This window comes from Schistocerca americana, chromosome 2 (assembly GCF_021461395.2).
Source record: "Schistocerca americana isolate TAMUIC-IGC-003095 chromosome 2, iqSchAmer2.1, whole genome shotgun sequence".
NCBI classification, from domain to species: Eukaryota; Metazoa; Arthropoda; class Insecta; order Orthoptera; family Acrididae; genus Schistocerca; species Schistocerca americana.
The window spans coordinates 1,054,534,793-1,054,552,071 of NC_060120.1; the positions used below are offsets into that span (position 1 = coordinate 1,054,534,793).

At 42.4% G+C, this 17,279-nt stretch overlaps 1 protein-coding gene across 1 annotated transcript in view; it reads right to left on the minus strand.

Annotated features, from left to right (window-relative positions):
* LOC124594672 overlaps positions 1-17,279 on the minus strand; it is a 289,502-nt gene that overhangs the window by 143,802 nt on the left and 128,421 nt on the right. Inside the window, exons 6-7 of the mRNA XM_047133040.1 lie at positions 6,483-6,571; positions 6,218-6,359 (exon numbers count right to left, since the gene is read on the minus strand). Coding sequence (XP_046988996.1) covers positions 6,218-6,359; positions 6,483-6,571 — 231 coding nt within the window. The remainder of the gene's footprint in view (positions 1-6,217; positions 6,360-6,482; positions 6,572-17,279) is intronic.

Below are 17,279 nucleotides of genomic sequence, written 5' to 3' on the forward strand. Positions count from 1 at the left end.
GAAAAGAATCGATTAGCAGCCAAAGAAAATGTAGTGAATCTCATACTATAACGTAGCAGAGACTGCACACGTTTGAGTGTGAAAGAAATAATACTGAATGCCTGCATGGGACGGACTTGAGCTCAAAATAAAAACAAGGACGTTTAACGACTTTTCAAAGTTGTCGGAATCTATATTTTGTATGTACTTTTTGTTTAAATTAAAAACCTGGAACACAAAGCTGTGGTAAAGAAAACAAAGTTGGACAGTCTTTGAAAGCTGTCGATATGGATATTTCGTACATGCTCTTCGCTTCAATTAGCAAGCCGGGACACTTGCTGTCATAAGATTTTAATGCATTTGTTCCAAATCCACCGAAACTCCAAAACGACGTATTTTAACTGCGAGAGACATCTGACCAAGATATGTGTCGCATTCTCAAAAGCGAAGTACTGTATTTTGCGATAGTATTGTGTTCAAACAGCAACAGATCTAAAATTAAAGATTTCGGACAAAGTTCTCCAGATTATTTCTAAGAGAACTCGACAGATTTGGTGTGTCAACGGCGGCCGCTGATAACAAAGCCGTATGAACGAGCCTATTGTATTTCTAGCTGGTGCAGCACTATTTATTTGCTTCCAGTTTCTGAATTTTGTTCAGATTATTACTCCGTTTCCGTACCCCACAACGGGACCATACGAACTTCCCTTCATCGTTTCGATTCTCATTGACGGAGTATGTAGGGTGCGACTAGGACCTCAACGTATGTAAACACGAAGCAACAAAGCTCATATTTTTTCGAGAAAATCGAGTTTGAAAATTTTAGGACCGCTTATAAACTTTGTATGGTAGCTAGTATTCAAGGAGTCCGCAGCTCAGTGAGCGTAGGGTTTGTTTCATAAGCAAACGGTCCTTGCGGCGAATCGGGATACCGGTCCTTTTGTTTCATTCCTATGTTATTCTGCCAGTGTGCTGTATTAAGGTAATTCTTCGTAAATGTGTTCCGCTGCTTCCTGGTGACGTCTATTTTCAGACGTAAGTGAGGAATCTTACTAAACGACTACAAAATTGCGTGTACTTCATCGATAGGAATAGAGAGACAGCCTGTAGAGAAACAGTGATGAGCCATTTGTTGACACTGGGTTTGATCAGGCAATGGTAATTGGCGGTTGGATCGGTCGGTTGGTCGGTCGCACACTGGGACACAAGATGACTCCGTCTTAGGCGTCGGTGCATGTGAGGTCGCCACGTGAGTCCAGTGGGCCGCGCCGTATAGCGAGGGGTAGTGGCTTCGCGGTGCACACGAGAGCAACAGGAGTGAACCCACGATATCGGTCTGGCTGGTGCGAGCTGCGACGCCGTGAGACGGGAGATCGGCGCGACTTCCGTTGAAGCGGTTGGCAGCGGACAGTTCGGGAGAGCGATTTGGGGATGCTGGCCTTCTGGAGAAATCGCAGTTTATTAGAAGTTAAGTGCTTGGTGATATGTTGTTTCATTTACTCTTGTTAAATTCTACTTCTCTTGGTGAGGTCACCAGCCGTTTTGTTTTGGGGTCGTCCCACCATTCTTCTCCGTTGGTTGTTTATGAATTGGGTGGTCCGTTTTTCCCTTGTGGAGTAGGGGCGGGTTAGAGCAACCTGCGGTTCGGGTTGTTCGGTAATCTCCCTATCAATCTACCGTACGTTAGTAGCTGCCTCTTTCATGCTTGTCGGATTTGTTGTGTTATCGGATTTATTGCTTGGAGTGTAACGGCCTAAAACCTGAAATATGTTTTGGTCTTGCCTATCATCTTGAGAGGCATCTGTAGAGCATCTTAACTTGTTTGCCCAACCTTGTAGAATTTTATATAAGATTGCATTTTATAGGCTTTTATTTAACTGATCATTTTAGTATAAAAAGTTGCCACCCTTTCACCGTAAGACTTTTCTTAGAAGTTAAAATCAAGTTGCACCTTCGGTGGTAAAGTTAATATTTTAATTTTTAGTGTTTTGTACCATTTCCATCTCTCCTACGGGGGGTGCATAGCTTTTGTGCTTGTGTAAATTGTTAAAACTTTTAGTGTAAAGTAATCTGGTGTGTTGCAGATTTGCACCAGTGTAGTCTTTCAGAGGCTGTTGTGAGCAGTCGTAACTACGGCCGTGTCAAAAAGAGCGGCAAGGTTCTCTGCCCAAAAGCTCATACAGTCAAAACTTGTTTCTTTCTACCTCTGAATAAATTGTAACTTGATATTTAGAAGGTGCTTTCTGATCATAGTTTTAAATCTGCTTCTTTTAAAAAAGTGCTTTAGGCACTATTAAAGTGAATAAAATTCCCATTTGTTAAAAGGAATTTGCTTATGATTTCATCAGTTACTCCCTGGCAAGTACTTCCATGTAAACGTAGTGTGATTAAATGTGTTAGTGTTCTTGATGAATCGCTAGTAAATAAAACAAATTCTTAAGTATATTATTTGAAAATAAATCACGGTTCAACGGCCAGACCCAAAATCCATATGTCGTCATTCCTGCGTCACGACCTGTACTCATACACACATTATGAAATTCCCGTAGAACGGAGGACATTTTAATTTAAAGCCGGTGCCTGGTATCGGCGGATAAGTGTGACTGCATCGTTCTTCTCAAGAACACAGGCACTCAGTATGGTATTTCTATTTACGGCTGTTACAAACAATTTGAAGAGAAGGCAAGGTATCTGAAAGGCAAAAGTAGTGGTCGGTGTTCTGTTTCGGAGCTGACTGCTGATCACGTTCGAGCCGCTTATCAACGAGACCCACAGAAGACAGCACGTCGAGCACATAGGGGTCTTTCCCGTAAACGTTTGAATATGAGACGATTGTACTTGGTCCAGGCACTCATGACCAGATCATGCAGCATGAACTGAGTTCTTTGACAAGATGTTGGCAAGAATGGACAGTGACAACGCAATGTCAGACAGTTAATTTTTACAAGGGGCTACGCAAAAACCGGAGTAACATTGCTGTGGGCGGAGCCTGTGTAGTACGCATTTCTGCCGCTAGCAGTGTAGAGCGCAACTCTTTGCTGGTACACTCCCGCCTGTGTTGTGGTGGACTTGGCTTGTTCTGCTCATCTGCAGTGATTGTTTGTGCTAGCACTCTTTTGTTCATGATTGATTTTTTACTACGGCAGGTTTAAGTGAACAACATCTAGCTGTGAAATTTTGTTTTCTACTCGGTATAAACGCTTCTGAAAATTTTTTAATGCTGAAAACAGCTCACCAAGATGACGCAATGCGAAAAATTCAAGTGTACGAGTGGTTTAGTCGTTTTAAAAAACGGCGATATATAGATTGTTGACAAACCTCGTTCTGGACGTCAGTCCACTGCCTCAATCGACGAAAATATCGAAAAAATTTGAGAGCTTGTGCTCACAGCCTTCGACAGACAATTGATCAACTATCAGAGATTAGTGGGTTATGCTGGAGCCCCCTTCAGCGAATTTTAACGGGAGATTTGGGAATGAAAAGGGTTGCTGCCAAGTTTGTTCCTCTGGTTCTGACAGAATCGAAAGGAACGTCGAATTGAAACATGTCGTACTTTTAAACAACAGCTGGAAACTGTTCCAAATTTCTGTCAAACTTCATTACCGGTAATGGTGATGAGTCGTTGTTGCTATGGTTACGAACCAGAAGCAAAGGAACAGTCAAGTCAATGGAAAACATCATCGTTACCACATCAAAAAAAAACTCTTCAGGTCAAATCAAACATCAAAACAATGCTGATTTGCTTTTTTTGATCCCAAGGGCATAGTTTATTCACTGTCTGTTCCCCCAGATCAGACCGTTAATCAAACCTTTCATTTGGAAGTCTTAAGAAGATTGCGCAACACTGTTCTTCCAAAAAGACCCGGTTTGTAGCAACATATGACTGGTTCTTACACCGCAACAGTCACACAGCCATTCTGTTAGACACTTTTAACTAAAAAAGACATGGTTCTAGTTAAAAAGCCATGGTTCCGCTGCCCCATGCTCCTTAGTCGCCTGACCTGGCTCCGTGCGACTTTTTCTTATTTCCACGCAAGAAAAGGGGCATGAAAAGACACCTATTTGACAACATTAAAGAAGTCTAAAATCGATGGAGGAACTGTCAGCCATTTCTAAAGATCACTACGAAATATCTTTCGAACGATGGAACCACCGATGGGTCAGATTTATTAGTTACGCTGGAAAGTATTTTGAAGGCGATAAGGTTGTTTTGTAAATAATTGGAAAAACATTGCTTTTAGAAAGTAATTCCTTTCTATTTTTTCTTTTTTTTTGTACCCCCTTTTAGTGTCGAAGCAACATCTTACAGCAGCTGTAAATTTAGTCGGCCCAATGTTCGTTTCTGGAGAACAGAAAACCCGCATTTCGTCGCTGAACATGGAAGACATTCTCGAAAAGTCAATGTATCCCACAGATAGAGAAGTTTTACATCCCTGTCTTTTTCATGGAGAGAAACCACGCAGGCGTTTGCTACCTCAACATGTTTTCCTCGTGGCTTCAGCGTCAATTCTCGCAACAGGGTGGTGCAGCACCTCAGTTGGCTGTTCGGAAACACATAAACAAACGTCTACCCGGAGGATGACCGCGTGGATGCTGATGACGAGGTGAAGTGGCGATACCCAACACAGGTAGAAGACTTAAATTGTTGTGATTTCCTTTACGGGGTAACGTTAATGGGGGAAGTTGATGAAATTCACCAAAAATGTCAACTTTAGATTTATTTTTCATTTGTTAGTACCACACATGGACAATAAGCTTCCAAAATTTCAATGCTGAAATCGCATCTGAAGTGCCTGAAAATTAATTAAAAGTGTGACGCAGCCTCCCTGATACGCCACGGTCATAGGGATAACAACCCCTACATTCACAAGGAGTGGCTTCCAAATTGTATCCTGGATCTTGTTAAGCCGACTTACAGGTTTATGGGCGATCCTGAACTTCTCAAAAGGTGTGTTCATGGCAAAACTCAAAATCCAAATGAGTCTCTAAATTCACTCATACGGAAACGATGACCTAAAAACACATTTGCATGTGCTACAGTTGTCAGAATAGCAACTTATGATGCATTTATTGTATTTAATGATGGGAACGTCGGGAGGATGAAGGTATTAGAAAGAATGGGCTTCAAGATAGGAAATTTTACTCAAGACATCCTGAGCAAAATAGATTCACAGTGCGTCTCTGCAGCTGAAAAGTCAGTTGAAGACCTGGTAAAGGGAAGAAGGCAGACAACCAGAAACCAGAAGAGAATACTTGAAGGGGAAGACGACCCAGAGAACAAATGTGGTGCCTTCTGAAGAAGTGACATAAGGGAAAAATGTTAGGTTGAACTTTAAATTGCGTTTCCTGAAAAGTCTGTTTTTTGATGTAGTTTTTCTTCGGATTCTATGAATGCTAGAATCATGGAATTTTGTACACATATATCTGTAAACGTATTAAACGTTGTCTCAAGAGCAAATTTTGAAATTCTGATTGAAAGCTGAGATATGGAGCAAAGTGCTTGGAATTTTGCATGAATTTAAAATTGTATTAGTGGAATTATAATTTAAAAAATATATATAAAAATTCTCCTATTTGACCTGTTCCAGAACCTCAAGAGAGAAGCTTACAACATATAAAGAGATGAAACAGACAAATTTTTTTAGAAATCTCTAGAATACTTTCTGAGAAAAAGGAAGATACATTATTTTTAGTAAATAAAACTTCAGATTTCATTTTTAAAAAAATGAATGTATATAAACAAAGGAATTTATATGTAAATGTGTTACTTTCACGTAAAGCGTGGTAGAAAATTTCATTCCCAAATCTCCAAAATTGGGGATTTCGTGCATTTTTGAAATAGTGTGTATTTTTCATCAACGTAGAGGGAGACCAAGAGATGAATACACCAAGCAGATTCAGAAGGATGTAGGTTGCAGTAAGTACTGGGAGATGAAGAAGCTTGCACAGGATAGAGTAGCATGGAGAGCTGCATCAAACCAGTCTCAGGACTGAAGACCACAACAACAACCCCCTTAATGACAAAGTGCTCGTCAGACCCCTGCAACAGCTACGCGAGTGGAACACAGCCACGGGAGAGTCCATCGCATCCGACGTGTTTGGCAAGATTTGGGAAGAGTATGACTACAGTGTGACTCACGGACCACATATCGAGTCCTGTAACGGACTGAGTCCTGAAAGTGTGCAGGTTCCTGTGAGTCTGTGGGAGCGCAGAGTAGTGTCGCGCTGCTGCACTGACCGGTGACGTTGAGGCGGACGCTGAGCGCGGCGCGGCGCCGGTCGAGCAGCCCCTGCGCGCGGCGGTCCGGCTCGCAGCGGTAGACGCCCGCCTCCTGGTACAGCACGCGCTCCAGAGACAGCTGCGGGCCCGCGCCCACCGCCTCCCCGTAGCGCCGCCAGCACGCGCCGCCGGGGCACTGCAGCGTCACCGCGCTGCCCAGCGCCGCCTCCACCTGCTGGCCGCCGCCCCCGCCGCCCGCGCCACCGCCCCCGCCGCCCTCGTCTGACATGGCCTCCCCGCCGCTGCCGCCGCCGCCGCCAGCGACGCCGACTCCACCTGCTGCGTCCTCCTCCACGCCGGCCTCGCCGTCGTCTGCAAAGCGACACAGCGCGTCCACACTTAGGCTCGTATGACAAACCGGCCAACCACTGATTCTTTACAGGGGTTAGGACGTCAAAGGAGCCGACTTGGAGCAGGAGAGGCACCGCAAGACATTTTAATTTCCACTATCTATAATTTTCCAAAATAACTGATGACGGTCGAAGTAGAGAGGATAGTAAATGTTGACTGGCAAAATAACAGATGACGGTCGAAGTAGAGAGGATATTAAATGTAGACTGGCAATGGCGAAGAAAGCGTTTCTGATGAAGATAAATTTGTTAACATCGAGTATAGATTTAAGTGTCAGGAAGTCGTTTCTGAAAGTATTTGTATGGAGTGTAGCCATGTATGTAAGTGAAACATGGACGATGAATAGTTTGGATAAGAAGAGAATAGAAGCTTTCGAAATGTGGTGCTACAGAAGAATGCTGAGGATTAGATGGGTAGATCACATAACTAATGAAGAGGTATGGAACGGAATTGGGGAGGAGTTTGTGGCACAACTTGACTAGAAGAAGGGATCGGTTGGTAGGACATGTTCTGAGGCATCAAGGGATCACCAATTACGATTGGAGGGCAGCGTGGAGGGTAAAAATCGTAGAGGGAGACCAAGAGATGAATACACTAAGCAGATTCAGAAGGATGTAGGCTGCAGTACGTACTGGGAAATGAAGAAGCTTGCACAGGATAGAATAGCATGGAGAGCTGCATCAAACCAGTCTCAGGACTGAAGACCACAACAACAACAACACATACTTTTCCAAATATAGTCATAAAACTTTGTCGGCAGGACCAGGAAGGATTCAGAAATCAAACTTATAGCAGTGGAAGTTCAAAAGCACAACGAAATTAATATTTTTTACATGTGAAATTTCATCCTTTTTTTCAATTACTATTGGCTGCATTTGTTGCTATAAGTACACTTTTCTTCATAAGTACGAGAAATTCTTCGATGAATCTTGCACAGCATACAAACCATACTTGCAGGTATATAAAACTCTAGAATTTTGCAAATATATTAGAAACTGTGGTAAATTAACCATAAAATTTGAGATTTTTCTAAACATGAAGTTTAAAAGGTAACAGCTCATTCATTTTTTCATAAATTAAATAAATTCTACACTTTCATACACCTGTAAGTATGGCTTGCATCCTGTGCAAAACTGATCGAAGATTTTCTCTTACATATGAAGAAAAGTGTACCTATAGCAACAAATACAGTCAATAGTAAGTGAAAAAAATGATGAAATTTCACATGTAAAACAAAGTTATTTTGTTATGTTTTTGAACTTCCACTGCTACAAGTGTGAATCCTCAATCCTTCCTGGTAATTCTGACAAAGTTTTATGAATTTATTTGTAAAAGTATAGACAGTGGAATTTAAAATGTCCTGTGGTGCCTCTCCTGCTCCAAGTCGGCCCTTTTGACGTCCCCCCTAAAGAATCGAACTCCCATGTATAACATAGCCTGAAACGTCCGATTAAAAATGAGTTACTACACTAAATATTTGTCGTTTAGCATTTAAGCAAGAAAAAATTTACGAAAGTTCTGAATTTATGCTTAAATTTTGTTGGAAGTAGTTATGTACTCTCGTTATTAAACACTGCAAGAATATACTCTGGGTAATGAGCGCTCCATTTGAGCAGAAGCTATTTTATCACGCATCTTAATGTTTATGGCGTTTTATCTCCTGAACTGTGTATCCTATAGTGATATAATTTCGCACACACATTCAGTGCTACATCGCAATCTGGAAAAAACCGTGAAACACCTCAAAAACACTACAAATAAGCAACATCGAATTACAGAATTTTACACAGCTTTTACTGAAATAGTGTAAGCTTCCTTTATATTTCAACTACACATTTTTCAGTAAATTCCATTGTATGCCAAAAACGTACATCAGCCAACCTCGAAGAGATACTCTTTTTATTTAAAACAACCAGTTTCGACAGACTTTGCTGTCATCTTCGGATAATTAAAATCTTTTTGTTATGAAGCGTGCTAGTTTTACGTTGTATCTCACACCAAGTTGTCATGTGGATAAAAATCAGCACCAAAAATATTTATGAAATGCTGGCTGGTGTACGTTTTTAGCAAGTAAAATGTATCGATCCTTCGGTCTTATCAAAATGAGAAAATTCAATCAAATTCCATTATATTCCGTACAACAGAAATATGGACATATAATCCTGTTCTCGTAGTCAATTTTTCTCAAGTATAGCATTTTTGATTTGAATTGCTGGTATAGATGGAGTGTAATATGTAGACACTGTACGCAAACTGTGTTGCGTATAGTGTTAGTAGTAAATAAGTAATGAATTAAAACGTCATGATTGATGTGGAAGTTTGCATAAAGAGCGAAAATTTACTAAGCGACAAACTTTCTTTCCTTTTTCATGATTTTGTTTGGGGTGACAAAGACAAAAAATTTCGCGAAGGTTTGAAATTACGTGAAAACTTTCTTAGAAGTAGTGGGTGCTTTGATTCTCAAATACTGGATGAACGTAGTCCATGTACCTCGGCACAGTCAGTTTCACTGCCTTTAGATGAACACACATTTTCTCACTGTAATATGTTACCTATTGTGCCAAATCCGTAACGTAAGGTTATATCTCTTAACGGGTAGCTTATAAAAGATTTTATACTTTTAAATTCGGTCAATAACCACTTGAAATACTGCAAATGGAGTGCTGCAAGCTGTACCAGGTTCTGCGATCCGGTTTCCGCTGTGATAATAGTTTTCCTTTAGGCAGAAAAGCTTGGGTCTAAAAAGCGAACACGGATTAGGAAGACATCGCTAGTGCGAAACTCAGCATGTCCTTATATCTTACAATATCCTGCGAACGATACATGCAGGCTAACAAAAAAATGGTTCAAATGGCTCTGAGCACTATGGGACTTAACTACTGAGGTCATCCGTCCCCTAGAACTTAGAACTACTTAAACCTAACTAACCTAAGGACATCACACACATCCATGCCCGAGGCAGGATTCGAACCTGCGACCGTAGCGATCACGTGGTTCCAGACCGTAGCGCCTAGAACCGCTTGGCCACTCCGGCCACCCTGCAGGCTAACAGACAGATTTTGTATTTTTACATTTTCTGAAAGCTTTTGACATAGTGGCCCACTGCAGACTGCTAACAAAGGTCCGAGCATACGCAATAGGTTATCAGCTGCTTGAGTGGCTGTAAGACTTTTCAAGTAATAGAACCCAGGACATTCTCCGGAACGATGATTGCTCATCGCTTTCAAGGGTATCGTCAGGAGTGCCGCTGGGAAGTGGGGCAGAGCTCGGTCTGTACAACGTGATTGACTCCAGAGATAGGGCGAGCAGCAGTTGTGACGACGCTGTAGTCAACGCGAAATTACCGCTGTTTAGTGAGTGTAAGATGCAGGACGAATTAGACAGACTTCCTACTTGGTGTGACGAATAGCAGCTAGATCTAAATGTAGAAAAATGCAAGTTCATCCAAATAAGTAGGAAAAACTGTGGTGTCACCGCCAGACACCACACTTGCTAGGTGGTAGCCTTTAAATCGGCCGCGGTCCGCTAGTATACGTCGGACCCGCGTGCCGCCACTATCAGTGATTGCAGACCGAGCGCCGCCACACGGCAGGTCTAGAGAGACTTCCTAGCACTCGCCCCAGTTGTACAACCGACTTTGCTAGCGATGGTTCTCTGACAAAATACGCTCTCATTTCCCGAGACGATAGTTTAGCATAGCCTTCAGCTACATCATTTGCTACGACCTAGCAAGGCGCCATTATCATTTGCTATTTATCTTGTGATGCATGTACCGTCAGACCGATGTTCACCAGTTATGGGTTAAAGTTAAGTATTCCAGAAGCTACGTACTTTTTTTACTAGACTCAACTCCTTTAACTGTTCCAGACCTCACGCCATCCTGCGTGAGCTTTAACGCGTGCCCTTCGGCCTCCCGTCCTAGTGGATTGGCTGTCTTGCCAGTCCACAAAAAAAATTGCCAGTCCACAAAAAAAAAAAAAAAAACCAATCCCGTATGTTGGAATACAAGCTCGAGGAGTAGGTGTATCTCTCCATATGTGTTTCCATATGTGTTTCCGAGTGCTATCTAAATGCTTGAATTAGAGTACTGTTGTAGCATACAGCTTAGGTGGAGTGTTGTTTGGGCAGGGGGTTGTGAGAATGTGGCTCTCAGTTCAACATTTACTTTATATTAACATCAAAATACTTCTGATAACATAATAGTCATATGCTTTCAATAGAAGAAAATATTTCTGTAGCCTTTAAATATCATTAAGTAGAGCTCAATACAGAAATATCTTCCATGAAGTAAAAAATTAAATTCCAAATTATGCCCTAATTGACAAAACCAAACAACAATTTCAGTAATTGCTGGGCTCTTGGGCATAAACAGTCACAATATCTGACATAACATTAGTATCAAAACACTTATAGATGGAAAAAGAAGTTTTAGACTTTATTAAGAACATAAACCGCGACAACTCATTGACACACTATGACTGCTGTGACGAACAGCAAACACAACATGCTACACACAGCACTCCACCAAACTACTTGCACATATATCCTAACAAATACTTATAAAATAACATAAACAATTGATTATCGCTGTAGAACGAAAAAGCAGTTACAATGTGTCATTCAAACAAAATTTCAGTGACTAATACAATTAATCACACTCACAGCAGTAGGTAACAAACAGAACTGCTCTTGGTGCAGCAAACAAAGCAGTCCTATGTGCCATCAATAAACAACAACAACTTGTTATACAATAACATTTGTGGTAGGCGAACGCACCCAGTACACACCACAAAAGACACATAGTGCACTGCATAAACCATAAAGTCACCAGTGCGCAACCATCAGCTGCAAAACCAATCAGATAGTGGTCTTTTCTCCACCTCGACTGGGACTGTTGTCTGTCTGACCACAAAAAGACACCAACCGCAACACTAGGATGCTGGATCCACAAAGTTTCCGTACCCCATTCAGTCTGTAGTGACGTATAGCTGACAGACCCACAACACATCATCTTCCTGGAATCGAGGTCAAAGGGAAATATGGACCGTGATACTACAGGTGCAGTGACAGTTTTTGGCGGAGAGCGAGGTATTATTTTTGACCAATTTAGTAATTCGTAGCAGCGCCTGTAAATAGACAGCGCTCTCTTTAACACCTGACAGCGTTAAAGGACTTATTCGGGTACCTCTTCAGTGACATCGTGATTTCCCACTTGGCCCCAGACGTGCCCGAGCATTCGCGATGCACCCTAGGCAAGGCAACTTGTGCGACGTCACAAGTTCGTGGTGGGGCCCGCGTTTCTCGTGAGCCTCGCTCGTAAATCTCGCACACGGCTCTGCTCAGCACTCGCTCGTTGGTCTCCGTGCGGAGACTGCCTGCTGCCCCGACCTTCCTGGCTACCAGCCCGGCCACGGAGGCGCTCGAGGCAGTCACGTGTCCAAGCCGCCACCTCTCGTGGCCACAGCACAACCTCCGTACAAAATGCCTCTCTGGAGGCACTATACCTGGCACACGGTCGTTTACTTCAGTCCGTCGTGCGCTGCCTGTTATTTGTTTGTAAATGATGTAATCTCTTATTTCATGCACTTCCTTTGTATAGTGCACCAAGGGTTCGCTGGTCAGTTATTCACTTCCTACAAATTAACCATCTAATTGCGTTTCCATTTTCTACGTGTGCCGAACTATATGGACATAGGTCTCCGTAGTCATTCTATAAAATGAGCATACTGGGTGTTTCCGGAAGAGAGTGCAAACATATAACAGAACATAAAGGATGCCACACTAAACAATTTGAGGTGGGGAACGAGGGGTCGGATAAGCCACCTTCATCTACATCTACATTGATACTCCGCAAGCCACCCAACGGTGTGTGGCGGAGGGCACTTTACGTGCCACTGTCATTACCTCCCTTTCCTGTTCCAGTCGCGTATGGTTCGAGGGAAGAACGACTGTCTGAAAGCCTCCGTGCGCGCTCTAATCTCTCTAATTTTACATTCGTGATCTCCTCGGGAGGTATAAGTAGGGGGAAGCAATATATTCGATACCTCATCCAGAAACGCACCCTCTCGAAACCTGGCGAGCAAGCTACACCGCGATGCAGAGCGCCTCTCTTGCAGAGTCTGCCACTTGAGTTTGTTAAACATCTCCGTAACGCTATCACGCTTGCCATATAACCCTGTGACGAAACGCGCAGCTATTCTTTCGATCTTCTCTATCTACTCTGTCAACCCGACCTGGTACGGATCCCACACTGATGAGCAATACTCAAGTATAGGCCGAACGAGTGCTTTGTAAGCCACCTCCTTTGTTGATGGACTACATTTTCTAAGGACTCTCCCAATGAATCTCAATCTGGTACCCGCCTTACCAACAATTAATTTTATATGATCATTCCACTTCAAATCGTTCCGCACGCATACTCCCAGATATTTTACAGAAGTAACTGCTACCATTGTTTGTTCCGCTATCATATAATCATACAATAAAGGATCCTTCTTTCTATGTATTCGCAATACATTACATTTGTCTATGTTAAGGGTCAGTTGCCACTCCCTGCACCAAGTGCCTATCCGCTGCAGATCTTCCTGCATTTCGCTACAATTTTCTAATGCTGCAACTTCTCTGTATACTACAGCATCATCCGCGAAAAGCCGCATGGAACTTCCGACACTATCTACTAGGTCATTTATATATACTGTGAAAAGCAATGGTCCCATAACACTCCCCTGTGGCACGCCAGAGGTTACTTTAACGTCTGTAGACGTCTCTCCATTGATAACAACATGCTGTGTTCTGTTTGCTAAAAACTCTTCAATCCAGCCACACAGCTGGTCTGATATTCCGTAGGCTCCTACTTTGTTTATCAGGCGACAGTGCGGAACTGTATCGAACGCCTTCCGGAAGTCAAGAAAGATAGCATCTACCTGGGAGCCTGTATCTAATATTTTCTGGGTCTCATGAACAAATAAGGCGAGCTGGGTCTCACACGATCGCTGTTTCCGGAATCCATGTTGATTCCTACATAGTAGATTCTGGGTTTCCAGAAATGACATGATACGCGAGCAAAAAACATGTTCTAAAATTCTACAAGAGATCGACGTAAGAGATATAGGTCTATAGTTTTGCGCATCTGCTCGACGACCCTTCTTGAAGACTGGGACTATCTGTGCTCTTTTCCAATCATTTGGAACCCTCCGTTCCTCTAGAGACTTGCGGTACACGGCTGTTAGAAGGGGGGCAAGTTCTTTCGCGTACTCTGTGTAGAATCGAATTGGTATCCCGTCAGGTCCAGTGGACTTTCCTCTATTGAGTGATTCCAGTTGCTTTTCTATTCCTTGGACACTTATTTCGATGTCAGCCATTTTTCCGTTTGTGCGAGGATTTAGAGAAGGAACTGCAGTGCGGTCTTCCTCTGTGAAACAGCTTTGGAAAAAGGTGTTTACTATTTCAGCTTTACGCGTGTCATCCTCTGTTTCAATGCCATCATCATCCCGTAGTGTCTGGATATGCTGTTTCGAGCCACTTACTGATTTAACGTAAGACCAGAACTTCCTAGGATTTTCTGTCAAGTCGGTACATAGAATTTCACTTTCGAATTCAATGAACGCTTCACGCATAGCCCTCCTTACGCTAACTTTGACATCGTTTAGCTTCCGTTTGTCTGAGAGGTTTTGGCTGCGTTTAAACTTGGAGTGGAGCCCTCTTTGCTTTCGCAGTAGTTTCCTAACTTTGTTGTTGTACCACGGTGGGTTTTTCCCGTCCCTCACAGTTTTACTCGGCACGTACCTGTCTAAAACGCATTTTACGATTGCCTTGAACTTTTTCCATAAACACTCAACATTGCCAGTGTCGGAACAGGAGATAATACGAATAAATTCACATTACTGTCTGCTTTTTTATCGCCATTAGTTACAGTTAACTGCAAGTACCATTATTGACAGAATGAACGTAGCATTTGTTCTGTATCTTACGAAATGTGCTGAAACTGACGGCTATCAATCTCAATGCAAGTATGATATCGGCGAACAAGATTCTGACGCAAACTGACAAATATTCCTGGTATGTGTCGAATCATACTTTAGATGTTACCATAGGAAATAATCAAGGTGATTCGGGTCAGATGACCTCGCAGGCCGTGGAATGGGCGACCAGGAAATACTGCACCGGTACTGCTCTATCGTACTGTAGTGTACGTTTCTGAATAGCGCTGAGTAATGAATGGATCTGTCGTTGATTCATAGTACATTCTGTCATGGGACAATGTAAATACGATACAACACACTCATATTATGGACAAGTAAGCAAACATAACGTGCATCATGACTTCCTGGTAATCAGGTTCGTACTCCTTGTTTCCTCGCAGGAAGAGAAGAACGTACCCATACATGTAAATAAAGAGCACAGTAATGTAAACTTGTAAGGATGTTAGTTGTAAATAAACTGTAAAATAGTAATTCCAGACAAAGCGGTAGACAAATTTACTTCCATATGTCCTTAAACTGGCCTCTCGCACCCCAGGTTCCCTATCTCGAATGTTCAGTAGAGTATTCTCTATGTTCTGTTAAATTTTTGCACTCTCTTACGGGAAAACCCTGAATGTTGTTACATGGTGCTTCTTTCACAGTTCAAAATGTTTCCGAGATGTTTGGTAACTGACTTCCTATAAATAAACGATCTAATTGTATGATTTCATCCCACATTCATCTTACACTGAAGCACGTGGCCATAGGTCAGTTTAGTGAACTCATAAGACGATTTTCTTAATACCCCTTTCACTGCTCAGTGAGCTGTGGAAGTGTTTGCTGGTCACATATAAGAAAAGACCTTAAGGTGCAGATCTGGTGAAGCTTAGCAAGTAATGAAATAAGATAAAATAAGTTTTCCAATTTCACGCCACTGTTTTTATCTGGTGGATCACGTGAATACTTAGGGAGTGCTGTGAGACGCGTAAAGGTTCTTCTGTTTCTTGCAGGCTGAAGTAATTTTCTTTCATATATTGTCCCACAACTTACTATTCTATCAGTCATTTCTCCAAACTATGCACATAATTCAGAAGCACAATGGACTATCGCTTCTAAATATTTCTTTCCACGCCCCAATTGGACATTCCTCTCTTGTGGTTTGTGTGATGTGTTTCTCCAGTACTAATTTAGTTTTAATGGTGTGATTGATTCTCCTTTTGAACGTAATCTTATTGGTCATTTTTCAGTGCGCCACAGGGTCAAGTCATGGTTTGTAGGCTATTCATACAACAAACGCAATGAAAGTATTCTCTGTCTCAGTTAACAACCAGTACCGAATGCACCCGCCTGATCCAAGTTAGTTTTGATTAGGAACGAGATGATCAGAAGGCTCAAACATATGAAGGTACCATGAGTAAATTTGGAGTTGACATAATGACCCCACCTTGTCAAGTTTCTATTAGTTAATTGAAAGGTTAAGCGGATTGCTTACCATTCCTCTCACTAGTTAAGTACGCTACTTGCAATATAGAGAGAGAAGTTTCATTTACCGTCTTCCCAGAGTCCGAAGGAACATAGAATGTATCTCCCTAACATCGACCAAGAAATGGAGAAATTTCTCTAATGTTTTTGAACAACGATCTTGACATTTTGTAGGTCTTTTAAAAGCCTGTGTCTTTTCTATAACTGCGCATGGCACAGAGGGTTATGATACTGAGATGCATAATCGATAATTTGATTTGCGGTCAGAAATATAATACTGAATGAATTTTTACTTTATCTTCGTCTATAAACTGACAATTACGTAAAATGTTCATTGACAGAAAAAAAAATCACATCACCAAAAAGTAATTAATATAGAGTCATGAAATTTAGGGAATACTTTTCTCTAGGTAACATACATTGAAGAGCCAAAGAAACTGGTACACCTGCCTAATATCGTGTAGGGCCCCGGTGGGCAAGCAGAAGAGCCTCAACACGACGTGGCATGGACTAGACTAATGTCTGAAGTAGTGCTGGAGGAAACTGACACCATGAATCCTGTACGGCTGTCCATAAATGCGTAAGAGTAAGCGGGGGTTTTGAACAGCACGTTGCAAGGCATCCAAGATTTGCCCATTAATATTCATGTTTGGCGAGTTTGTTGGCCAACGGAAATATTTAAACTCAGAATAGTGTCTGCGGAGCGGTCTGTAGCAATTCTGGAAGTATAGTGTGTCGCATTGTCCTGCTCGAATTACCCTAGTCCGTCGGAATGCGCAATGGTCTAGAATGGAAGCTGGTGATCAGACAGGATGCTTGCGTACGTGTCACCTGTCAGAGTCGTATCTAGACGTATCAAGGGTTCCATATCACGCCAACTGCACACACCCCACACCATTACAGAGCGTCCACAAGCTTGAACAGTCCTCTGATGACATGCAGGGTCCATGGATTCATGAGGTTGTCACGATAATTCTACACGTCCATCCGCTCGATATACGACGGGCGTATAGAAAGTAAGCTCCGATCGGCTGCGAAATGGAAACGACTATGAAAATCCGATAAAGCTTTGCACAGATGTGTTGGGTAGTGTCTCTAGTATAACCCCAGTTAGCATCACGTCGCTCTTCTCATTTCTGAGCTCGCAGTGAGTGCGTAAAGATGTCTAGAAAATAATGTCTGCCGCCAAGTACGAGGGCCTGGTGAGAAATTTCGCCTGAAGCTAT